The sequence below is a fragment of the Panicum virgatum genome, chromosome 3N (genome assembly GCF_016808335.1).
Source record: "Panicum virgatum strain AP13 chromosome 3N, P.virgatum_v5, whole genome shotgun sequence".
Classification (NCBI taxonomy): Eukaryota; Viridiplantae; Streptophyta; class Magnoliopsida; order Poales; family Poaceae; genus Panicum; species Panicum virgatum.
Window position 1 is genome coordinate 8390721 of NC_053147.1, and position 24570 is coordinate 8415290.

General features: G+C 45.7%; 3 protein-coding genes and 2 long non-coding RNA genes across 13 annotated transcripts; 3 read left to right on the plus strand and 2 right to left on the minus strand.

The window, feature by feature from the left end:
• Positions 1–1235: 1235 nt before the first annotated feature.
• LOC120664130 lies at positions 1236–6018 on the plus strand. Of its 6 annotated transcripts, none has more exons than XR_005670778.1 (4): positions 1236–1482; positions 2312–2484; positions 3178–5080; positions 5408–6018. XR_005670778.1 is itself a non-coding variant. In XM_039943159.1 (4 exons), exons 1-4 carry the CDS (start codon positions 1362–1364, stop codon positions 5437–5439), a joined length of 321 nt encoding a protein of 106 aa, XP_039799093.1. In that variant the 5' UTR covers positions 1236–1361; the 3' UTR covers positions 5440–6018. The 6 variants fall into 6 exon arrangements, 2 of the variants coding, with proteins under 2 accessions (XP_039799093.1, XP_039799094.1); XR_005670780.1 differs by having other exon boundaries at positions 5411–6018; XM_039943159.1 differs by lacking the exon at positions 2312–2484 and adding an exon at positions 5165–5203 and having other exon boundaries at positions 4952–5080.
• A 2283-nt stretch (positions 6019–8301) lies between these two features.
• LOC120664131 (uncharacterized protein At4g08330, chloroplastic-like) lies at positions 8302–11447 on the minus strand. The gene is made up of 2 exons (XM_039943162.1): positions 9073–11447; positions 8302–8978 (listed from the first exon to the last, which is right to left on the minus strand). The coding sequence occupies exons 1-2, from the start codon at positions 9141–9143 to the stop codon at positions 8552–8554; spliced, it is 498 nt and encodes a 165-aa protein (XP_039799096.1). The 5' UTR covers positions 9144–11447; the 3' UTR covers positions 8302–8551.
• A 54-nt stretch (positions 11448–11501) lies between these two features.
• LOC120664132 lies at positions 11502–13557 on the plus strand. 2 transcript variants are annotated; one of them, XR_005670782.1, is made up of 3 exons: positions 11526–11754; positions 11854–12129; positions 13368–13557. It is a non-coding gene; the product is annotated as an uncharacterized LOC120664132 (long non-coding RNA). The 2 variants fall into 2 exon arrangements; XR_005670781.1 differs by having other exon boundaries at positions 11502–11754; positions 11854–13557.
• Positions 12409–15066, minus strand: LOC120664133. 2 transcript variants are annotated; one of them, XR_005670784.1, is made up of 3 exons: positions 14895–15066; positions 14163–14298; positions 12409–13118 (listed from the first exon to the last, which is right to left on the minus strand). It is a non-coding gene; the product is annotated as an uncharacterized LOC120664133 (long non-coding RNA). The 2 variants fall into 2 exon arrangements; XR_005670783.1 differs by lacking the exon at positions 14895–15066 and having other exon boundaries at positions 14163–14888.
• A 3403-nt stretch (positions 15067–18469) lies between these two features.
• On the plus strand, positions 18470–24343 carry LOC120664134 (phosphoinositide phospholipase C 2-like). 2 transcript variants are annotated; one of them, XM_039943163.1, is made up of 7 exons: positions 18470–19135; positions 22021–22217; positions 22356–22491; positions 22619–23094; positions 23210–23327; positions 23432–23668; positions 23829–24343. In XM_039943163.1, exons 1-7 carry the CDS (start codon positions 18830–18832, stop codon positions 24249–24251), a joined length of 1893 nt encoding a protein of 630 aa, XP_039799097.1. In that variant the 5' UTR covers positions 18470–18829; the 3' UTR covers positions 24252–24343. The 2 variants fall into 2 exon arrangements, with proteins under 2 accessions (XP_039799097.1, XP_039799098.1); XM_039943164.1 differs by having other exon boundaries at positions 18486–19135; positions 23833–24341.
• Positions 24344–24570: the final 227 nt, after the last annotated feature.

Genomic DNA, 24570 nt, shown 5'->3' on the forward strand with positions numbered 1-24570 from the left:
ATGAAGGGACTACAGACACTCGTGCTGTTGGTGATCTGGTCCCTATGGATGGAAAGGAACAAAAGAATTTTCCAACAAGAGGAGCTGACAACAAATGTTTTCATCTCTTTGCTTAGAGATAATGTGCGGACATGGATCTTTGCTGGGGCGAAGCATCTAGATTCGTTAGTTGGGCATATATTCCAGGAGTAGTCTTATGTTTCATGGCCTTCCCAGCACTCTGTCTGGGAAGGAAGCTGTAATTGGCGCCCCTGGCGCCACTCTAACCTCTCTTTCTACTTATTAATGAATGCTGGACAAGTTCCAGGTCTTTAAAAAAAAAGAATGGAGAAGGAAAGGGTAAGCAATCTGCAGAATCTATATTGTGGGGTTATATAGCACGTGAGATTTGTTTCCTCGCTGGGGGGAAACATGTACTACGAGGCTCGATCACCTTCATAACACGCAATACACAGAAACAGGGGGGGGGGTGTTTACTTGTGCGACTATACCCCTTAATTCAAAATTTAATGCATGTAAATCCATTTTCCAGTGTACTCTCTCCGTATTGTAAAGGAAGTCGTTTTGAATTTATCTTAAATCAAATATTTTAAACTTTAACTGTAAATAATTTTTTTTGAGTTGAGTTTGAAAATATGAAAGCAACGCAAGTAAATTCGTCTTGAAAAATAGTTTCGCATGTTTTGACTATATTTTACTATTTTTTTATAGTAAAAAAATAATGACCAAAGTTATTTTTGGAGACCATATCGACATCCCAAACGATTTTCTTTACAATATGGAGAGAGTACTGAGTTGGAGTATGCCTGAATCCGGATAGGATACATTTTATGGTTCCCATCTGAAATAGATTTCGAAAATGTTTACGGTTTACGTTGAGGGTGTGTTTAGTTGGTGAAAAAGTTTGGGTTTGGGTACTGTAGCACGTTTCGTTGTTATTTGATATTTAATGTCCCATCATGAATTAAATAACGTCGTTAGATTCATCTCGTGGAAATCAGTCAGACTGTATAATTAGTTACTCCCTCCGTATCCTTTTATTTGACGTTTCAGACAAGAATCTGTATAGAAAATGAACTATTGTTTGATGTCCTAATGTCAAATAAAACAATATGGAGGGAGTATTTAGTTACATTTAGTGCTTTATATATGTGTCTAAAAATTCAATGCGACGGATAGTATAAAAAATTTTGGAAACTAAACAGCGGCCTGAGTCGCTGCACATGCTGGTTGGCCGGTGGTACGTGCACACCAGTCAATGCTAGTTCCAGGATTTGCGTCCCCAGTGGTCTCCCTCTCTCTCTCTCGCCTACCCGTGAAGTCACCGCTCGCCGTATCAAAAGCGAAGCAGCCCCAGAAAAATGTCCAGGAAAGTTTCCGATCGCGAGGACGATGACGACGAGCAGGAGGTATCGAGGATGGGGGAGCCTCCCCAGCTGGTCCGCGGCCGGCCGTTAGGCGTTAGCCCGCGATCCCGCCAAGGTGAGTGCGGCATCCCGCCCCGGTTCGGTTCCGCCATCACCCTCGCTTCGCTCGGGCGCTCCGCGCTCTTGCCCCTGTTCGCAACTGCAATCGGGGCGGATCTGCCGTTCTCCCACCCACGCCCTGGATCCGTTCAGGTCCCATGCGCGCGCCGTTGGCTAGCTGCTGGTTTTTCTCGGTGCGCCGAGCCGCCGATGGTTAATCTGTGGCTTCGCTCCATTTGATCTCTTGCTGTTTGCCTGTTTCTGACGCCTTCGTCGTCAGTCTCGTAGCCATGGCCCGTGGATTGGATGGAGGTTGCGATACTCCCCGCCTCTGAGGATCGGAGCAGTGGCACCTTATTTGATCCATCATTCATTCAATTATCAATTTAGATGGAGCTCGTATTATGCCTTGGCTCCTTCAGATATTAGGGGGACTCTGAGTATTTGATTTGATATTCTGCAAAATGGACAAACTAGAAATTTTGTGGGGATAACCGATTAGGCTAGGGGTGTGCAAGGTTGCAGTAACCCCCCCCCCCCCCCCCCCCCCCCAAAAAAAAAAGGAGAAAAGGTTAGTGAATAACGAGTTAGTGAGTTACGGCCATTGCTCGAATGAGACGTGTCACTTTAATAAGTGGACAAGTCCAAATTAATTGTTGGGGGTAATACGTGCGAATTTTATAGGGGTAAATGAGCCCGTCCAGGTCGCACCGTCAGGCGTCAGATATCATGGAAACATCGAAAGTTGCTTTCAGCTCTTGTCCCTTGCTCAATTTCTTCTACAGATGACAAATAATGAATACAAATGCTCTGGAAAGATTAATATTGATTTTTCTCTCCTTCAGGATTTGCCCCTAAATATTTGAATTGGCACTTCGATTCTGGCGTGCATCATAAATGATCAATATGGGGACATTTGATAGATTCCTTGGAGTGCTAAATGCTGCACCGGGGTTTGTACCAAATCATTTAAGAGCTTGGCAGACGTAGCAATGGGTATCTATTCTTCACCATTCAGGTAAATCACATTATCTATTAAGATGTCGCACATTTTTTCAACTTCAAGCACAATAACATTTCTTCTGATAGTTTACATGTAAGAAACCTCCAATAGATAGGAACAGGACTAAACATATTCTGTGGATCCTAAACAGAATGATGCATTTCAAGAAAGTGATTGATTGTCCTGGAAGTTCATTTTCAGTTGACATTAAAGTTTCATAGCCTTCAAGATACTAACAATATGGTTAAGAAAAGCATGCCCAGAAAGAAATAGAAAAATAAATAAATTATTCTACTTCAGGATAAACTTATGAATGCAAGAGTGCTAAGTCTTATTTCAGGGATTGAATTTATTCTAAGACAGCGACTAATTTGAGTTGGCTTCACATCTGTGCTTGCTATCACTTTCGTGACCATGATATGAGTTTTATGATCTTTCTGACCTCCATCGTACACATTTGTTTCTTGTTTGCTTAACCTCTGAACTGTAGAAAGGTGTATCATTGTATGTAGGCATTAGCACTCCTGTACGAGTATAGGTTTTTTATGTGTTCTTCTGTAACAACTTGCTTTGGCTTTACTCTCTCTTTAAAAAAAATTGCTGTAGCTTACCCCAACTTGCTACGACTAAAGTGATCCTTTTGTTATTGTTCTCATGTCAGATCTGTAAATGTTACATAAAGTAATAAACCTTACATAAATGTGACAGGCATAACTTCATGCTTCTATTGGTACGAGACAGCTTCATGGTTTTTATGCGTTTAACTGAGGTTGTGTGGAATGGATTAGCCAATGGTCAATGGTTTTGATGGCTCATGTTCTAATTGTGGCTAATTCAATGGATGTGATGAAATGGAAATGTGGATAGTAGTAATTACTTAGCTGTTGTATATTTTTCTAAAACCTTCATTAAAATTGGTGCACATATGGTCCTTTTCAATACTTGCTACGCATACCATCGGTCCTATTTTATTACACACTGAACTTAAGCAGTCATAACAGCTGTAGAGTTCTTCCTAGACTAGTCTTTAGTGGTGATGACAGACTTATCGTCCAATGTAGTTCGACACCATCAGCATAAAACACAGTTTAGAATGCCACAAATTTGGTGACAGCCATGGATGATGAGTGTCTGATACCAGTGGCGGAGCTAATGCTTGCTGTCGGGGTCCGCCGACCCTGACGAAATTCCTATAATCCTTTGTAAAGTTACTGTTTATTACTGTTTTTAGTGTTGATGACCCCGTCCTAAAATGATGATGACCCCGGTGGCCGTAATTTCTGGCTTCGCCCCTGAACCATGTAGAGAATTGGGAAAACACCACACACCCTAAGGAGGGGGGGTTGACCTCTATTATATATTGCCGTATAGGCTTGGAGTACAAGTAAACTCAATACAAGTAAATACAACAATATACCTCTAATAGATGGGAACTTTCTTTGAGTACACTGTATCTAGCAATAGAATGGACTTGCTTTTCCTTTCCTGCTTCCCGGAGTTCACAAATAAATGGAGTGTAGAAACTATTTACCTGGAAAGTTAATCAGCTTTGGTCTTGCAAATATTTAATTGCTGTTTGATCACTGTTAAGGCATTACTGTTGATTTTCACAATTCAGACGGAAAGGAAGATATGAGAAACATTTTTGAGAACTGGGAAAATGTTATGAAAGTAAAAAAGCTTGTTACAACAATGTTCTTTGGGTGTTAAGGACAGCTATTTCTGCTATTAAACATGATTACAAGAAGACAAGAAGTTGACATCTCAGCATAATCCATATAAGAAGTTTGAAAATAAACCGAAAGTGGTTTCATCAAATTGTTGTTGGTTATGATGTAACCAAGAGCATGGAACATAAACATTTTCTTTGATTTACAGTTCTGTGGATCCTTTCTTTGCGTCTGTAGCACTTATAAGCACTATAGTGCCCCTTCATCAGGATCTTGAGGTTAACTGATTGTACCCATTACCTAACATTTTGTAAGCAGATAGTCCCCACACAAAAGGTCAGAAGTAAGGACCATAAGGTGCATTCCCTAAAATATGCAAGCTTTCAAGTAACTTTAAAAACTGTGATGGGTTTTGCAGACTTGTGCACTTTTATAATAGTTTCTGAATTGATAGTAAGTTTATTTTCATCATTTCGAGAACTTTTCATTCTAAAGGAGGCATACTTTGTCCTTTTCCCTTTTCCTTGTTGCCATGCTAGCTACCACCTATTATTTTCAGCGTAGTGACTCGATGGACAATGAAATGTAAGATAGGACCATTGGTGCCTAGAATAAGATTTACTTTGCCCATTCTAATTATGAACTGTCACTCAGTTGCAATTCTGAGGATTGACTACCAATTAATTTTCTTCCAGACTTGGAACTATAGGAGCCAAGCAACAGTCTAATTAGCCATTTTGATGTATCATTATCCATTTATTTTGTTTATTTGGCACAGCGAAATCTTATGCAATCAAGTATTTACATCGCAGATCTAATTCATTCACAACTTAGTGTTTGTGATGAATATTTGGTGAACCACATTGTATCGTACTCGCCTCTTGATTTTCCAGAAGAATGGTTGAAGCTACAGTTGCTTTGTCATTTCAGAAACCAACAAGGTAATTATCTGTTTGGCCCACATCAACTTGCTGCATACCAAGATCACACCTGTTGTTTCGTTTTTAAAGATCCCACCTTTTTAGTTTTACCTGCAGAACTGGCACAACTACTGTTGATACAAGGTCTAATGCAAAATTTCTAAGATATGCATGCTGCATTGGTACATCTGCAAGTTTTCAGTTTTGACAACACAAAGTGCATGGGAGCATCATGCCACATCATGTTGAAAATTTCCCCTGAAACATGTCGTCTCATTTGTTACCTCTCATGGATCTCAGGTTTGGATTATTCCTCAAGAGTATTTTAATTCTCTTTTAATTTTGCAGCAGCTCATGCCAAAGTATGCAAGGCATCCTAGGTGGAAGGTTCGCGGAGTCGTGCTGTCAAGTTCTTTGTGTCTGGAGTCTGTGGACGGGACTAGTGAGCTATTACAAGGACTTGTGCAGGCCCATATACGATCATAATACAGATACAGTGAACCATAGCTTGCCCCACCGAAGTGCCAATCCCCACAAAGCCGTTGTGGCTGCTTCACTCATCACAATCAGGCACGATCGTATTCTTCCTCCCGTCTTTATCACCCCACCCTCTTCCTATGCAATAGCTAGTTTCTGCAAGGTAATGGAGAAGATGATAGTGACATTGGAGTGGGAAGTAGTTGTGGAGATCACTGCTATTGCAAACTGCAGCTTAATGCTTGCTTGATACAACCACTTGGCATTGTGATCGCCACAGCCTTTCTGTCCTCATGGCCATCTTCTTTGCTTAAATACATGGGGGAAGTTCAGGTTCCAATCCGATTGATAAGGTTTTCTTTTAGGGTTAATTAGATCTATGCCATTGTAACTTTGTTGTTTTTAAACCGCACCATTACTATTCGCAAAACTATGCCACTGCCATTACAATTCATCTGATGTTTGGAATACGCCATTATGTACATCTAACACCGTATGGACCTAAAATCCCCTCCCACTCTATCTCACTTACAGGTGGGCCCAACATGTCATCACCCTCCTCTGTCTTCTCCTTCCTCCATTGACGGTGTCAATGGCGCTCGGCCGGTGGTGGCGCAGCTCGCACGATGCGGACGCCCGCCCGGGCGCTTGGCCGCCGCCGGCGCGGCTCGCTCGATGCGAACGCCCGCGCGCGCTCCGCCGGCGGCGGCGCGGCTCGCTCGATGCGAGGAATCCACGAAGAGGCAGCGCGGGGGAGGGGGGTGCGAAGGGTGCCGCCGCGTGGGGCTGCGGTCGGCGCGGGTGGAGCCGCCGGAGGTGGAGTGGGCGTGTCCTCTCCCTCCTCCATCGACGGTGGCGCTCGACCGGCGGCGGCGCGGCTCGCTCCACACGGACGCCCGCCTGCACGCTCGGCCGGCGGCGGCGCGGCTAGCTCCACGCGGATGGCGGCCCGCGCGCTCGGCCGGCGACGAGCAGGGGGGCCCGCCTGCGGGCGAGCAGGATTGCAAGAGGAGCGGGGCGGAGCAGACCGGCGTGCGAGCAGAGGAGACCAGGGGGGCCAAAAGGGTCCATACGGAAATACCGTAGGGGAGGAGACGCGTTCGTACGTCTGCAACTGGGCTCCACACGGTGTCAGACGTACATAATGGTGTATTCCAAACATCAGATGAATTGTAATGGCAGTGGCATAGTTTTGCGAATAGTAATGGTGCGGTTCAAAAACAACAAAGTTATAATGGCACAGATCCAATTAACCCTTTCTTTTATCGGAGGTTTTCTGTTCAACTTCTGAGTTGTGACAAACCCCTAACCTACTCTTGTGGCGTCCGTCTTGAGCACTGAAGAGGTCGGTTTCTCCAGAACTGCTGGGCATAAAATAAGCATATCCAGAGCCGCATGGGCGCACATGATCTAAAAGCTACGGACTGCATACTGCCTCCAATATATTGTGAATTTGTGATAGATCTAGGACCACATGTCAATTGTCAACCATCCTGAAATTGTAGCTCTTTTCTTCTCTTTTCCTCTTGCGAAATCAGAATAATCTTGGGTTACCTGCATGGCTGCATTATCGTTTTTCTTTATTTCAAAACAAGCCTGTATCAGCACTTTATCATGGCTTCACAGTTACTTCATGTGAGAGTCATGTAACTTGCATAATGTGTAGTGAGATTCTAATTGGCGCACGCATTTTGGAGCGTCCGATCACTTGAATTTTATGCAAAACTTTTGCATGCGTTGACAAGCCGGCTGTTCTGCATCGTGTTTTTATTTTTATTTCTTTTCTCTTTTTTTTCATGGAACAGATTCCCTTACCTCTGAACACTAAGGTTAAAGTTCCAGCTTGGGCATCCGTGCGAGTCAACGGGCACAGAAACGGGCTCCATGGCTCAGGCTCTGTTTAGATTTTTAACTGTAAACCCATAAACACAAAAAAAAATCACATCGAATATTTTGATACATACATGGAGTAGTAAATGAAGTCTATTTACAAAATTTTTGTATGGATGGGCTGTAAATCGCGAGACGAATGTAATGAGCCTATTTAATCTATGATTTGCAACAGTGATGCTACAGTAACCATCTGCTAATTATGGATTAATTAGCATCATTAGATTCGTCTCGCGATTTACAACCCATCTGTAGTACTTCAAATTAGCAAGATTATTTTGCAAAATTTTTACCCGTAAACAAAAAAACACGGCCTCAAGCTTGCAACTTGCGAATTTGCAATTGACCAGGAAGTTCAGCTGGAGTCGAATCCAACAGATGCCATCCACACCAAGCTTTTGACTTTTCTTGGGAGAATGGAATGGGAGGATGCGTGCCTGCGTCTGCCAGCCTGCCAGGCTGGTGTAGCCCACCAAACAACGCGTTTGTGTAAGCCCTTCCCACCCCCCTTAAATTCCGTAAACATAAAAAAATATCACATCGAATGTTTTAACACATGTATGAAGTACTAAATTAAGTCTATTTACAAAACTTTTTATATAGATGAGCTGTAAATCACGAGACGAATCTAATGAGCCTACTTAATCCATGATTCGCAACAGTGGTGCTACAGTAACCATCCGCTAATTATTAATTAATCATGGATTAATTAGTATCATTAGATTCGTCTCGCGATTTACAACCCATCTGTGTAAAAAGTTTTGTAAATAGACTTCATTTAGTATTTCAAATTAGCAAAATTTCATCGCAAATTTTTTTTGCAAAACATCTAAACACGGCCTAATTACATCCACATGATATGATACAAGCAGTCAAGATCGACAAACAAATCCCTTTTCTTTCAAGTAAAAAATTACAAAGAAAATCGGGAGGGGGGGAAGAAAAGGACACCACCAATTTGTACATTTCTTGAGATGCAAGCGAGAGAGCTGCTTGCGGACAAAACCACGGGCGACGGCGACTTGCAGGGAAAAAACAGCAGCAAACGCGTCACTGGAAAGGAGCAAGACAAGACAAGAATCTTCACGGCGCGGAGATCGAACGGACGGTAGAACGGGGAACCCGTCAGGCACCGTCCGACGGCGCGGGCGGCGAGGCGGCCGTGCCGTCGCCGCCGTCGGCGTCGGCCAGAGGCTGGAGGGCGCGGATCCTGATGTCGTAGCGCGGGGACTTGCTGCCGTTGGCGCCGCGGCCGCGGTTGTCGTAGCCGAAGCCGAGGGTGGCGCCGCACTTGCGGCAGAGGAGGCGGATGCGGCGCACGAAGAGCCTGGCACCGCACTTGCGGCAGAGGAGGCGGATGCGGCGCACGAAGAGCCTGCGAGCGTGCACGTCGACGCAGCAGAACTCGTCGACGCAGCAGAACCGCGCGTCGTCGATGGCGTCGAAGGCCACCACCCCGCGCCGCGCCGCGCGCCCGTACCCGCCGCCCACGATGCCCGCCGTGTTCCGGTCCGACGAGCGCAGGCGCAGGTCGTACCCACACGCGCCGCAGCTGCCACGACGAGCACGGCCGCGGTTTTGTCAGCCGGAGAATCCAACCCACCATGATCGTCGGAGCAGAAACCATGAGAGGAGCAGGCACTGACCAGTAGGTGACGGCGGAGAGGCTCCTCTGGAGCGCCGACGACGCGTCCTTCTTCTCCATCTCCATGTCCATCGGCTGATCCAGCGGCGAACCGAGCTAGCTTGATTCAGGCGGCAGCTGCCTCGTGTTCTTGCCTTCTTGTCAGGCGGTTAACTGTTGCTCGATGCCTGGATTGGTTGGGATCCTGCGTCGCCTTGTCGATCCGATCCTGCTCACTCAGCCGACGAGGGACAAGTCAGCCAGCACATATATAGACAGCCAGATGCCGGGAGAGCTGCCCAGGAGGCCTTTGCAGGTGCAGGGGAACTGAATGAAAATGCAGTTGCAACTGCAAGGAAGGTGGGTCTGCGCCGACCGCGCGGGGACGGCGCGTGGAGGTAGTCAGCTAGCACAGGGACGACCGATAACGATGTGCCAGGCTTGCCCACGTTCCTTTCCAACCAACCCAATCATCCGGGGCAAAGGCGACTGGAATCAGTTCCTCCACGCTTCCGGTGAGCCTGCCAGATTGCCGGCGCCGCCGCGGGACGCCGGTGATCCCCGGCGTCAGGCGGAGGATAGGTGTCCCTGCGAATTGTACAGTCGCTGGCTTCTCATGCCGATGGGACATCTCACATGTGGAGTCAACGCAAGGCTTACTTCTGCCTGCCTTTTTGAGCTCCACAAACCTGAGCGAAAAGAAGTTTGTATTTGTTGTAGTGCAGCTAAACTGGTGTCAAGTAAGTGTCATCGTCCACGGGGCCGCCGACTTGGCCCAGGATGTTACTTTTGGGCCTCGGGCCTCGACGCCGTCGCGTATCATCCTTCCAAGTCTGGGGGCCTTGTCGTCTTTGTCGAAGGCACAGGCCTGCTTGAGATTATGGAGGCCTGCTCGAGACTGGTTGCCGGGATATGATTCTGTTGTCCAAAAGCTCTATATATTCTTCACAAGTTGTGGGAATGTGGGCTTGTATCAACAATAAAATAAAGCATCAGCATGCATCTATATATCCTACCACCTAATTAAATTCATCTTTCTCCACTCCTAATTTGTCTCACTTTTCACATATACATTAGTCCTAAACCTTTTTTTAGGCGATCCTGCCTGCCGACCGGGGTTCGATACCTTTCGGGATGAATTTTTCGGTTGGTAGTGCAAGAGTAAAAAAAAATTCATCTATTTTCATGTTCAAAATATAGTTTGAGTCCGGTCTAACTCACAAAGCGACGGGCCACTGTGTATGGGTGGGGGCAGAGATTCGAGGGGTTTTTTTGACCTATGTGAGAAGGTTTTCTTCTTGATACAATGATGTGGGGATGGTCTTTCCCCTGCATGCCAAGTTTTTTAGAATCAAAATGGTGAGTCGATTTTTTTTAAAAAAAACGAAGCGAATAGCAGCTTCTACACACAGGCACACACACATGACATCAGACACAGACCGCACCAGCAATGAGGTTTTTCTCGCAAAGAAAATAAGGTAGATGTCTGATCAGCCAGGATTGGTCGATCGGGAGAGAGAAACTGGACCATTCCAACACCTGCTTGCTGAGGGTCCGTTTAGTTCCAAAAACAAAAATTTTTGGATGTCAAATCGACACTTTGACCAGATATCGGGAGGATTTTTCGGACACTAATTAAAAAACTAATTTCAGAACTCACTTGGAAACCGCGAGACGAATCTTTTGAGGCCTTTGACCACATCATTAGCACATGTGGGGTTACTGTAGCACTTATGTCTAATCATGCACTAATTATGCTCGAAAGATTCGTCTCGTCGTGTACATCCTAACTGTGTAATTAGTTTTATTATTTAATTATATTTAGTGCTTCATACATGTGTTCAAAAGGAAGGTGAAAATTTTTGGGTGAAAATTTTTGGGAACTAAACGGCCCCTGAGACGGGATCATGTTTTTGGGGCTCCGCTCTCTCCTGCCCGTCGTCTTCGGCCCCGTTTAGATAAAAAACCCCCACAAAAACATTATTTTCCATCACATCTTTATCACATCTCCATCACATCGAAACATTAAATGTAGTAAATGATCCATACATGGAGTAATAAATGTAGGTAAATAAAAAACTAATTGCATAGTTTTGATGTACGTTGCGAGACGAATCTTTTGAGCATAGTTAGGTCATGGTAGGACAATATCAACCACAAACAAACGAAAAGTGGTACAGTGTTTTTCCCAGCGCTACAGTAAATTCCAGAGGAACTAAACACAGACGACTTCGTCTCTGATAGTCTGATGGATGGATGACAACGCCAGAGAAAGTCGGCCGATGCTAAGGGCATGTACAACGGGCTGTCGACACCCATCGACATGCACGGAAATTTTGCAAAAGCCCCCCGGCCCGTGACTACGCCCGACCCGTCGTCTCTCGTCTACGACTTGCGGCTAAGCTTTTAAATAAGCGGCTATAGCTTCTGCTATAAACGGCTATAGCTTCTAGAAAAACCAAATGCTATGTCATTTAGCCTGCTAAAGCCGGCTATAACCCGTTAAATACCGGCTATAGCCCGCTAAACGTCGTAGCGGCAGCTCTGCCGCTAAACATTCTAGCCGGCGATTTAAAACCTTGCTTGCGGCGCGTGCTCCCAAGCCAAGCGACGGTGGAGGCTCCCGTTGTACGGCGCGCTGCGTGGAGACGGCGGAGGTAGGGATCCCGTGCGCGCGCGGAGGAGGAATCGATTGCCGCCAAAGGTTCGTGCCATTTGCTCTCCGAAAATCCCTTCCTCCCTCTTCAAATACTCCATCCGTGCTCCCCATCCAACCCTAGACTCGGTCACAATGTCACGGCAGGCACAGAAGGGCGCGGCGGCGGCGGCGATGCGAAATCAGTTAAAGGTAGATGCCGCTCGGGTGAAGGCGGCTGCAGCTCGGAAGGATGCGGCGCAGCTGCCGGAGCAGAGGAGCTCGTGCAAGGCGATGCATCTGCCGGAGCAGTTGAGGCCCGCGCGGAGGAGGGCCTGTGGGTGGATGTGGCGCAGCTAATCCACCATCCTTGTTCACGGATGCAAGCTGCTTGTTCAACTCTCAACCATGGGTTCTTTTCCAATCTTCAGATCCTGGGACATGGTATTGTCTTCTGCTTCATTCTTCTGATGTATGTCTGCTAGTTCATTCTTTTCTTCCCTTTACGACATGGTATTGTCTCCTGCTTCATTCTTGATGCATGCTTTGGTCAATATGTATGCTGCTTCAAAATTACGGTTAACAATTGTTGAGCATTTCAGTTCAGAAAGGCACTGAACACTGCAAAATCTGAGTTGGAGGACAAAATTATCAACAGATTTGAAGTTTCAAAGCTTATAATGCTTATAAAGTAGCATTGTTTGAGACAAGAAATTCCAATCCTTTACTTGGATAATTCTGAAATAGAGTTCTTTTTTAGTATTACTCATTAGGATGCACACACATCCTCCTAATTGTTCCACAAAAATTGCACAAGGTGCTAGTTTGTTTTCATTGTCACTGAAAGTCTGAAACTAACATGAACACTTCCTCCAGCATGCTACTGAACTTGTCTGCATTGGTTATGAAAGTGAGATACTGATGCTCTGACTGACAAGATTTTTGACATGTTAAACAAATGCGTCTGGAATGCAAAGTTGGCAACTCTATGTTGACCTGCTAGCAGAATTAGTGAATTACAGTTGCATCAATGTTAGCATTTGCTCAGATGTGTAAAACTAAACAGACTGCAATGCCTGAATATGTAAATGTTCAGAGTTCAGACCATGCCTTTGCTGAAACATACTAGCAATTGATGAGGTACAGGACCTCACATGCCAATTCACTAATACTTAGCGCTGTCAATTGGCAGTGTTCCTAGGCAGCAAGCATTTGTCGTATTTTACTAATATGATTAACATAAGCTTAAAGATTTAGGTACAAAGTAATATTTGTCAATCATATATAAAAAATTTAGACAGTAGCGAAGAAGAGCATAGCTTGGATATGAAGTCTGACCATGCAAGAACAAGGTGAGGCTGCCCTTGGGCATGTAATCGAAGACGAGCAGCTTCTCCCTGAGGCGCTCGAAGCCCTCGGAGTCCTTGTAATGACTGCTAGTTGTTATCATGAATATTTCAAATACTTGTCGAAGTTCAGGGAAGAACTCTCAGTAATGACTGCTAGTTGTTATCATGATTGTTAATTTGAGCATCATGTTTACTGAATAAATTTGGGCTAAAGAGCAGAACATGATTTATACAAAAGCTGTCAGATTGCTTTTGAGGTTAGTTATTTTCAAATAATACTTTTACTGTAGCTGATCTTATCTTGCTGAATTAGTCATGATTATTTCATTGCAGGTGAGGACAGTTTCAGACATGGGGAACTAGTCCTTATTTCTTTTGTTTGAACTGATGGCTGTTGATATGTCGTACCTAAATTTATTTTGTATGAACTGATGGTTATTGGTGTGCCTACCTAAATTTATTTTGTATGAACTGAAGGGTTGTAGGCAAGTTTTATAGGACAACAATTCGTCCGGCGATGTTATACGGTGCTGAATGTTGGCCTACAAAAAGGCGATATGTCCAGCAACTGAGTGTAGCAGAGATGCGGATGTTGCGGTGGTTTTGCGGGCACACAAGGAGGGATAGAGTCCGGAACGAAGTTATTCGGGATAGGGTCGGGTGGCACCAATTGAGGAGAAACTTACCCAGCATCGGCTGAGATGGTTTGGACATATCCAACGAAAGCCTCCTGAGGCGCCGGTGCGTAGTGGGGTTCTTGAGCGGGTCGATAATGTAAAGAGGGGTAGAGGTAAACCTAAACTGACGTGTGATGAGTCGGTTACGAGAGACCTCAAGGATTAGAATATCTCTAAAGAGATAGCTTTGGATAGGAGCGCTTGGAGACTAGCTATCAATATGCCTGAACCTTGAACTTATTTCTTTCGGGTTTCATCTGTAGCCTACTCCAACTTGCTTGGGAAAAAAACTATGTTGTTGTTGTTGTTGAAGAGTTGTATGTATTCCTCTCTGAACCGAAGGGTTGCATGCGCATGTATGAACTGAAGCATTTCAGTGCGTGTATGAACTGAAGCATTTCAGTGCGTGTGAAAACTGAAGGGTCGTGCTACTACATGTATAAATAGGTACCTGGTGATTTCTGTATGGATATATCTCCCACTCTTTTTTTTGCTCGATGTCGCCTGGTGATGATCCTGTTGTGCCTGATGGTGATCCTCCTTTCTCTGATGCTGATCGTACTCTGCTTGGTGATGATCACGAAGACCTGGCCGATGATGGCAACCAGGACGCAGTGAATTATTTTAAGAGTCATGTGAATTATTTGAATGTTTTGTGTATTCTCTCATGTATGCAATAAAAAACTGTAAAGATTAATTATGCACTAGATCACCATGTGTTTATGTGTCAAAAAATGAATTAATCACTCTGCACACAGCTAAACAGACAGCTCATTAGGACACGTACAACGGGTCGGCATGACCCGTAGACATGCAAGGTGTTTTTGCAGAAAGCCCCCCGCACGACCTGAGTTAAGGCAGCATCGTCGAGGAACGAGACGACGAGCCGAGCTCGTGCTCCCAGGCCGGAGAGACGAGTCGGAGGTCGTTGTAGAATGCGTTGCGGGGAGACGGCGGCGGCCCAGATCAGTTGTGCGTAGGGTGGGATTTCATTTGCGTTTCGCGCCTTCTCCGCAAGGCCACCTCCACCTCGCCTCTAGCTCGAGAGGCCCGGAGCTGCTGCTGGTGCCGCCGTCGACCAGAGAGGCCAAAGGGAGGAGGACGAGCCGCCGCATGAAGGAGGGAAAGAGAGAGCAGATCTACTGGAAGGGAGGTATAGAGAGAGAGAGAGCAGACCTACTACCTGCCGATTTGAGTGGAGGGAGCGGAGGACGACGCGGGGTAGCCGAGGCGGTGAGCGGAGGCCGCGGTGGGCCTGTCCTGTTGGAGTCCGCGCGCGAGGGCAGCTGTTGCGGCGAGCGGAGGCCCCGGCGAGCGCATAAAGGCCGGTGCGAGGCCGCGGGTTAAAATGAGTCGGAGAGGGTTCAACAATATATATACTAGTAGAGTTTAATTGGATTTGAGCTAAATTCATAGGTCATATGTGTTAAAATGAGTTAGTCACTAGGCTCTTTTGTTTTTTCTGCGGATATTTTTTACCCGCGGGTAGGTGGGTACGGGTAGTATAAATCCGCACCCGTACCCGCCATACTCGATGGGTATATGATTTTGCCCAATAATGTACCCACGGGTAGAAAAATTATTCCATACACGTCTTCTTGTTGGGTAAACCCGTCGGGTACTCGGGTTTCGGATACCAATTGCCATCCCTATGCAGCCAGGGTGGCGGGATGCAGAGGTGGGGCAGCGAGATGCGGAGGTAGGGATGGGAAAGAAGAAGATAAGAGTATGACATGTGGGGCCCGCTAGCACTATAATATACAAAGAGTCTAGTTTTAAAGAATCTCTTGGTTTCCCGTTCAGTTTAGATGGCTTTTTATTTTATACAAAAGGGTACAATATCTACATTTAGCTAACAAAATACAAGAGCTGTTTGAGATGCTCAATATATGAGATAGATGCTCATTCGCTACTATATACATTTGTACTAGCTACACAATATATATATACTCCCTCCGTCCAGTAAGATCTATGGACACAAACGACTCGAGTCAACGCATGCAAGGTAGTAGGATCAGCTCCTTAATTTTAGTGGCGCAAGATCTATGGACGAGCAACACTTGGACGGCTGCTACAACCTGTGAGCTAGCGTATTATAGTTCATCTCAGTGGATGAACTATTTTAATATATGTACATCATTTTTTTTTTGAAGTAAGCCAGGAGCACTTACAAATCGTTGTTTAAGAAGAAGATGAGGCGCCGCGTCGAGCACTAGCAGATCTCTGTTGGCTCAAGTACACATGTTTGGGAAAGAAGAAGATAAGAGTATGACATGTGGATAGGGACGACGACTTGACTCGATCAGGTGTACACGTGTATCCCAAACCACTGATTGTTCTTGAGCCAACAGAGAACTGGAAAAACTAATACGTTCCCCGACGAAACCGGCTGTCATTGACATGGGGAAAGAACCGGCAATGGCGGGTACCTGGACACGTAGGCGTCCTGTTCACATGTACGTACACAATATAGATAATGCTGATTATTCCGTTTGGTTCCTATCACATAGTGCATTATTATTAGAAAGAAATTCGTTTCAAAACAAATACAGTGCAATAATTATTACATCTCTTTGTTTCATCTTTTTACATACTCTTTTTATTAGTTCCTTGAAATGTCTCTTTATAAATAGAATATAATTATTGCTAGCTCTCCTACTTGTTCATTGAAAGAACCCCTAATTTCTGTGATCTATTATACATAACTTTTTTTTTTCTTATTGACAATCTATGAAGCTGATAGAAATAGACAAGTGTCCTACTGGCACTTTTTCCCCACCTTGTTGTCAAGTGAAACCTCAGAGCGAGCTCCTGGGATTATTTGCAAAGGAAACGTATGTACTAACGGCCCGTTTAGTTCCCAAAAAATTTTGGGCAACGCTTACAACACTAATTAGGAGTATTAAATATAAATTAATTATAAAACTAATTACACAGATGGGAAATCACGGGACAAATCTATTAAGTTTAATTAATCCATTATTAGATATTGTTTACTGTAGCACGACATTGTTTAATCATTGCATAATAAGATTCGTCTCGCTATTCTGCCTGGGGTTATGGAATGAGTCTTGTTAGTTATTCATATTTAATACTCCTAATTAATGGTTAAACGTTCGAAGTTAATGTAGCACCAATTTTTTTTTGAAAATTAAACAGGGCCTACTCATGTGGAGCAAAGATATTATTTTTCAAATGTTCTGAGTATATGCGATTGATTTCTTGGAAAAGCACATTAAAGTTACACAAGAACAAGTTGAGCGAAAGTATTCCCCTTTAGTTTTGACAGTTTGTGGAGCAACAACATGTGTAGTGAAAAGAGGAAGCAGAACAATCATACACGAAGGCGACCTGCACGCTCATCATCATGTCATGTGGTTCCAATGGTGCCATCACAGCGTTGTGGAAAACTTTTTCGCGCATGATCCACGTCGAGTCCAGAGCCCATGGACAGGTAAAACAGAATCTGCAACGGCTAATGGGCACGGGATTGGCGGTACATAGGGCATGGACGTTTGATCAGCCATTCAGCCTGTTTGGTAGCAACTGTTGTGTAGACTGGAACTGAAAGCGCCGTTTGGTCAGGTCATTGTGCGTCAATCGCAAAGGGAGCAAGACAACAAGAGTGCCACATCTTCCACCAAAAGCACCATCTCAGCTAGATGGAACCTACAAATCAATTAACTTCCTTGCTTATAATTAATGATCTCTCTATGTGTCCATGTGCAGTGATTCCATATCCTTGATTAGCGACTCAAAGCTAATTCGTCCCACGAGGCATTGACACAGACATCGCGCGGAATCACAGCGTAAGGCCAATATCAGTGAAGAGAGTGTCATCGCAAGTAACTAAGACTGTGAACTAAGGAACTGAGACAGTGGAGTGTCATGGTGATGACACTTCTTTTACAGCTCATGAAACTCCTCTCTTTTCATAATCACTACTACAGATTCTACCTTTTGTCCCGGTTTTGGAACCGGGACACGGCTTCCGGGAGGCTTTTGTCCCGGGTGGCAAAACCGGGACAAAATGTCCCTGACGCTAAAATTTTTTTTGCACCCCGCGGGATTCGATCCCAAGACCTCTTGACTAGCGCATGATTTTCTTGTCAACTCACCTAAGTAGTACATGTGACTCAATATAGAATAACTTCCTTTTGAACTATCACATGGAGGAGCCTTTTGTCCGGTCCGGTTGGAGGCACCAACCGGGACAAAAGGGGTTCTTTTGTCCCGGTTGGAGGCACCAACCGGGATAAAAGGGGTTCTTTTGTCTCGGTTGGTGGCTCCACCCGGGACAAAAGGCCTCTGTCCCCTCCGCTGGCTTGGCTAGCCGTTGGACCCGGGACAAAAGCCACCTTTTGTCCCGGGCCCAAAGACAGCCGGGACAAATGGCCTGGAACAAAGACCTGTTCTGTAGTAGTGAATGACTTTACCATATCAGCAAATTTAATACTTATGACACTTCTATTAAGATTAGTCTAATATCCTACCTGCTAGGAGCAGTTGGAGACCACTTGCTTTGTGCACACCCAGGTTTCTTCTGTTATTGCCTCGCTGATCCTCTGCAGTGCATAAGATGCGACGACACTATCTGGATGTTTCTTATCCACAGTTCCCCCATATACCTCAAACACAAAAGGGAAAAAAATGTGCACCTTTCTTATTTCTCAAGACATACAGAAATCATTTCGATCGACAGTGAAGGTATTCTCTCTTTCACAAACACACAGCATATGTACTTAACTTGTCTATTTGGCCATACACATCACTTGGCGACCACACATGCGGCTGTTGAGCCAGCTAAGGTGCTACTCCATGTTTGTAGTTAGCTCATGTTCCACTCCTATATATTAGGGCTGGCAAGAACTGCTCCACCACTAGCTACTTGCCATCTATATATATCTAGAAATCTAACAGCAACCTATGTCCTATATACACATATAGCATATGGACGACATATACATGTAGCTCAAGGACTGCAGATAATCCATATCTGCGACAGCAAGCGAAGTAAAGCAGCAGCACAGTTCGTTCGCAGCTGTCGGCTAGCGAGAGGATCGGAGAGGCCCCGCGTCGTCATCGTCGTCGTCGATCGATCGCTCGCGACGCTCGGACATGACGACGTACAGGGTGTGCTGCTTCCTGCGGCGGTTCCGGGCGGCGTCCAACGAGCCGTCGGAGGCGGTCAGGGACGTGTTCCAGGCGTACACCGACGGCGGCGGCGTGGTCGGGGAGGAGGCGCTGCGGAGGCTCCTGCGGGAGGTGCAGGGGGAGACCGACGCCGGCGCCGAGGCGGCGGCCAAGGAGGTGATGGCGTTCGCGGCGGAGCAGAGGCTGCTCAAGAAGGGCGGCCTCACCGCCGAGGGCTTCCACCGCTGGCTCTGCAGCGACGCCAACGCCGCTCTCGACCCGCGCCGTGGGGTAATCTTTCTGATCACATCTTTTTACTGAAACCCTTTACTGTTCTCTCTCTCTCTCTCTCTCTCTCTCTCTCTCTCTCTCTCTCTCTCTCTCTCTCTCTCCCTCCCTTTCTCTTTAATTTGCTACTAATAAATCCTAAACCACACATATTACACATTCAGTTCTTAATTTCTTTTTTTTTTGGCGAATTATGCAGTTCAAATTCCAACCCAACCAATATATTATCTTGTGGCTCAATCCTCAATACCATCATCACCATATCCATCGGCTATGTCACTCACTATAGAGGCATCGCAGTCTTGCAGAGTTGAACATCACCATGCAAATCTGAAACTAAAACTGCACATGCACCCATGGGTGAAACTGAAAGAACTAGTATTTCTTTTTTTTTATAAAAGAAGAATAGGATTATGGGATTGCTTAATTATTAATTTTTCTGGACACATAAACGTACGATCGATAGTCGCCAGTAGATTCGGGGGTATTTATTTGAGAGAAGAAAGGATATGGTTTTATTTGTAAAAGATAAAACGCTGGTGGCCATTAGGTCAAAGGTACAGTTCATAGTTGTGACTTGTGCTCCAAATCAAGGAACAATCGTACTATGAATGAATAGTTTAGGCCCATGTGCAATGTCCCTCCACCATAGAGTCACAATCGCACTATATCTGTATGCCTGGACCATATATGACTAGTGTTAACCGTGAGGCCCATTTATAATAGTGCCTCCATCTAGATCAGACGAGAGAGGTTAGTGTACTGTACCAAGATTAAAATTCGTAATGGGCTATTTGGATCCTCTCATTCTGGAAAAATTGAAATCTACTTAATAAACTATGCTATTCGGCTTAGAATTTGACATCCCATTACTTTCCAACCACTTCCCAAACTTTAGATATAGTTCTATCCTAAATTTATAGGGTAGGAGATGGGAATTGATCTATACAACACCAAGCTATATTTCTATTCCGTAACTTATAGCACTCGTAAATTATAGCAAGCTTTTTGGCTCACTTCTCTATAGTAGAAATATAGCACATAAGTATCTCCCTCATATAGCCAATAATAATGTACAAATATATTTTGTATATAATCATATTAGCTTAATGGATTTGTGTCTAAATTATGATTATTAGAATGAAATTCAATTCCAAAATTCTTAACATTTTCTCTTTTGATCTGTACCAATCGCATAGGAACTTGGTAGTAGGTACGTTGGCAACAATCATTTGACAATGAAGTTATATAAAACTTCTGGTAATCTTGTGGTTACTGTGTCTCTGATGTAATAGAAGAATCGATGTGTCATTTTTTCTGTGGAGATTTCAGTGTCACTTCAGGTATCTTTAGCCTTCAAAATGCAACCTCCACGTCTATTTTGTGATGAACGTATATTCGCAAAAGATATAGTAAAATGCTTTTTATATATAGTAAAAATTCAGAATAATTTTTACCGTGAAATATATCATATTTTTTGGAAGTATTTTACTTTCTGTTTCTATATATGAAAAAGAGAATAGTTGGAAGGATGTTACCTCACAGCAAAATTCTGCTAGTCATAGGAGTAAATGTTTATTTCAAGGTATAAGTTTTTTATAAGTATTTGAGCAAGCCCGCAAAGGTAGCGGTTAGTACAACCCAATTTCACCATTTTGGGGGCAGTTTTAGTATGATTTTGCGAATGTATTTATGTTCCACCCACAAAAGGTGGCATAATGAAACCCTTCATATGTGCTATGACCTTTTTAAGGTCCGGCCGGGAATCAGGATAACTGCCCACCCTAGTGCAATCAACACATGTGTTCCATGTTCAGTTTTAAAAAATCATAGTGGGCATCCACAAAATAATCCCACTTAACCGTATCACAGCTGGTAATTATCAGATTCGATCAGCTCTTCAGCTCGAAACACAACTTGACACGTACCACTCTATCCCTCTGTCCCGAATCATTAGTTATTTTGACTTTTCTAGTGCATAGTTTTGTTATACATTTATATCTATATTATGTCTAGGTGCATAATATATTAAATCAAAACAACTAATAATTTGGAAGAGTAGTATATACCATCTGAACTAAGCGCCGGCTGACATTTGCTAATTTCCATATGTGTTTTGACCTGAATGAAGTAATTTGTTTCGTCCTAAATTATCAACGAAGGAGGCTGATGACACGTTAGATTAAGCAGCACAATTTGTACTAGTAATTTAAGAAGCTCGCAGTTGGCTCGTTTTATTTGGAGCTAGTGATGATGCTTAGTAGGCCCGGCCGGTGAGATTGGGTGCTTTTAAAAGCAGAAGCAGATATGCCATCCACCTGAAAACGAATAGGGGATTATTGGCGCCTAGAGTAAAGCCAAAGTCCAACCCGGTGAACGATGAATAAGGACGAGTGTTAAAGTATGATTCTTGGATTCATTAGTTGGAGCCGTTCGCTTCAAGTTACACTTTACCAAACACCACTGGTGCAACATGTCAACCCCACCATTGTTTTTTTTTGTTCAGCTGTTCCTGTCGTGCCTTTCCTTCTTTTTTTTCAGCCACTTCGCGTGCGACAACCGGTCCTAGCATGTCCTTGAGTTGGAATGCGTCGCCCCACCTCCTCACCTCGCTAAGAACACTATTGGGGTCACTAGCTAACTTCATTACATGATTTTAGGGTTTTTCTTAAGTCCTAATAACAATTGTTTATCCAAGGATTTAAAAATTTAGCTGGACCTTGATTTCTTCCTTGGCTACTCTTCTTCTATCCATTTTAGTTTCTTTTTACAGAGATGTGCATGTGTGTGTGGGCATCCGTGTCTATACTGTATTTTTTTTAAAAAAATAAAACGTAATTTGTCATCTCCTCGTTGCCGATTTGCTCAAGATGGAATGAATGGTGCAGGTTTACCAGGACATGGGTTCACCGCTGTCGCACTACTTCATCTACACGGGCCACAACTCGTACCTGACGGGGAACCAGCTGAGCAGCGGCTGCAGCGAGAGGCCCATCGTGAAAGCCCTCCTCGACGGCGTCAGGGTCATCGAGCTCGATCTCTGGCCCAACACCGCCAAGAACGACGTCGAGGTCCTCCACGGCAGGTGGGTGGGCTACTGCATTTTGGTCAAAACCTGGCCCAACAAAAGTTGGCCCAATATGCTACTCTGCTACTGCAGCAGCAGATAGGCTTCGCCACAGTCCTCACCTCTGAGCTCTGACGGCGATGAATGCGCGCGCAGGACATTGACGTCGCCCGTGGAGCTGAACAAGTGCCTGGACGCCATCAAGGAGCACGCCTTCGCGGCCTCCCCCTACCCCGTCATCCTCACCCTGGAAGATCACCTCACCCCGGACCTCCAAGCCAAAGTGGCCAAGGTGCCATGTCCTCTCTCTGAACACCGAACCATGTCCCATTGCGATCTCTGACGAAGCAGCCTGCCTGAGCATCGACACGCTTACTACTCATGTTTTCATCTGATCACTGATTGCGATACGCATGCAGATGCTAAAGGACACCTTCAGGGACATGCTGTACATCTCGGAATCCGAGAACATGGCGGAGTTCCCTTCCCCGGATTACCTCAAGGGCAAGATCATCATCTCCACGAAGCCGCCCAAGGAGTACCTCCAGACGAAGAGCGGCAAGGAGGAGGAGACCGCCGAAGACAGGGCCGAGGAGGGCGTCTGGGGGGAGGAGATCTCCGACGACAAGGCCACCGCCCTGCAGATGTCGGAGCAGTACAGCGGCAAGTACGGCGCGGAGGAGGCCGAGGAGGAGCCGCCGGACGGCGAGGCCGAGAAGAAGGCGCGGCAGGGGGCCGACAACGAGTACAAGCGTCTCATCGCCATCCAGCTCACCCGGAGGAAGCACGACATGGACCAGGACCTCAAGGTCGACCCGGAGAAGGTGACGCGGCTGAGCCTGGGGGAGAAGGCGTACGAGAAGGCCATCGTCTCCCACGGGGCTCACATCATCAGGTGAGCTTCAGTTCCGGCTGACCAGCTGATCAAGGGGTCAATTCTGTTCGTTCAGCTGCAACTGCAATGCGAATTCCTTCCAGGGTCAACGGGTTTGACCACTGCGGATTTCCAGGTTTACGCAGAGAAACCTGCTGCGGATTTTCCCGCGGTCAACGCGCATCACGTCGTCGAACTACAATCCGTTGATGGGGTGGAGGTACGGGGTTCAGATGGTTGCAGCGAACATGCAGGTACCTGCAGTTCAGACATTCAGTGCCTTTGGCCGTTCCCGACGAGTTCAGAATTCAGCTGTCCATTTCCTGATCATGCTGCTCACTGTCACTCACTCCAAAAGGGACACGGGAGGAAACTGTGGCTGACCCAAGGGATGTTCCGAGCGAACGGCGGCTGCGGCTACGTGAAGAAGCCTGACATCCTGATGAACAGCGACCCCGACAAGCTGTTCGACCCCCGAGCCGATCTGCCGGTGAAGACGAGGTTGAAGGTGACGGTGTACATGGGGGACGGGTGGCGGTTCGACTTCCGCAAGACGCATTTCGACAAGTGCTCGCCGCCAGACTTCTACGCAAGGGTTGGTCTAACACTAACAGTGTGTGATGCATTCAGCAACCACCTGACGAGCTGAACTGAACACTAGGAATGAACTATGCTGCTCTGTCAGAGAAAGCTCTGGAGCTGCGGAGCAGGCACGAATGGCTGGCTAAGCTAACGGTGGCTGGAACGAAATGCATGCAGGTGGGGGTCGCCGGCGTGGCGGCGGACACGCGGATGGAGCAGACCCGGGTGATGATGGACAGCTGGATCCCGACGTGGGACCGCGAGTTCGAGTTCCCGCTGGCGGTGCCGGAGCTGGCGCTGCTCCGGGTGGAGGTGCACGAGTCCGACAACCACCAGAAGGACGACTTCGGCGGCCAGACCTGCCTGCCGGTGTGGGAGCTCCGGCCGGGGATCCGCTCCGTCCGCCTCTGCGACCACAAGGGCCAGCCGCTGCGATCCGTCAAGCTGCTCATGCGCTTCGAGTTCTTCCCCTCCTCCTCCTCCTCCAAATAAAACCTCACTGTCACTGTCGTGATGACGCGCTGGATTTCGGAGGATTCTTTGTTTGTTGTTTCTGTTGCTTGTGCATGGAAATTGTTCGGTACTGCTGCGTGTGATCCGGGACTGTGACTGGGAGTGTGATTGTGATTATCATTATATTGGTGGTGATAAGTAACTTAATAAAAAAGAGAGGCTTTTGTTCATTTTTCGTTTGGTGTTTGTGTTGCTTGGGCAGGTGCTGCACTGCACCTGTATGATATGATACGAGACCGGAGTTGAGACTTGAGTTGGTAACTGGATTATTGATTTAATGAGATTTTGTCCTGGATGTTGATAAATTATTAAACTCTCGTGCTAAACGTATGGAAATCATTAAAACCTCGTGCTAAACGTATGGTCAAATGTTAGTCAGGGTAGTTTTAGCATGTGTTGAGT

Excerpts from the sequence above, each read along its gene's own strand:
- LOC120664131 (XM_039943162.1), bottom strand. The coding sequence starts at position 9,143 with ATGGACATGGAGATGGAGAAGAAGGACGCGTCGTCGGCGCTCCAGAGG. Across the intron at positions 8,979-9,072 it reads CTCTCCGCCGTCACCTACTG|CTGCGGCGCGTGTGGGTACG; the intron begins GTCAGTGCCTGC and ends TCGTCGTGGCAG.
- LOC120664130 (XM_039943159.1), top strand. The coding sequence starts at position 1,362 with ATGTCCAGGAAAGTTTCCGATCGCGAGGACGATGACGACGAGCAGGAG. Across the intron at positions 5,081-5,164 it reads TCATTTCAGAAACCAACAAG|TTTTACCTGCAGAACTGGCA; the intron begins GTAATTATCTGT and ends CCACCTTTTTAG. Across the intron at positions 5,204-5,407 it reads ACAACTACTGTTGATACAAG|CAGCTCATGCCAAAGTATGC; the intron begins GTCTAATGCAAA and ends TTAATTTTGCAG.
- LOC120664134 (XM_039943163.1), top strand. The coding sequence starts at position 18,830 with ATGACGACGTACAGGGTGTGCTGCTTCCTGCGGCGGTTCCGGGCGGCG. Across the intron at positions 22,492-22,618 it reads TCCAAGCCAAAGTGGCCAAG|ATGCTAAAGGACACCTTCAG; the intron begins GTGCCATGTCCT and ends ATACGCATGCAG. Across the intron at positions 23,328-23,431 it reads TGGTTGCAGCGAACATGCAG|GGACACGGGAGGAAACTGTG; the intron begins GTACCTGCAGTT and ends TCACTCCAAAAG.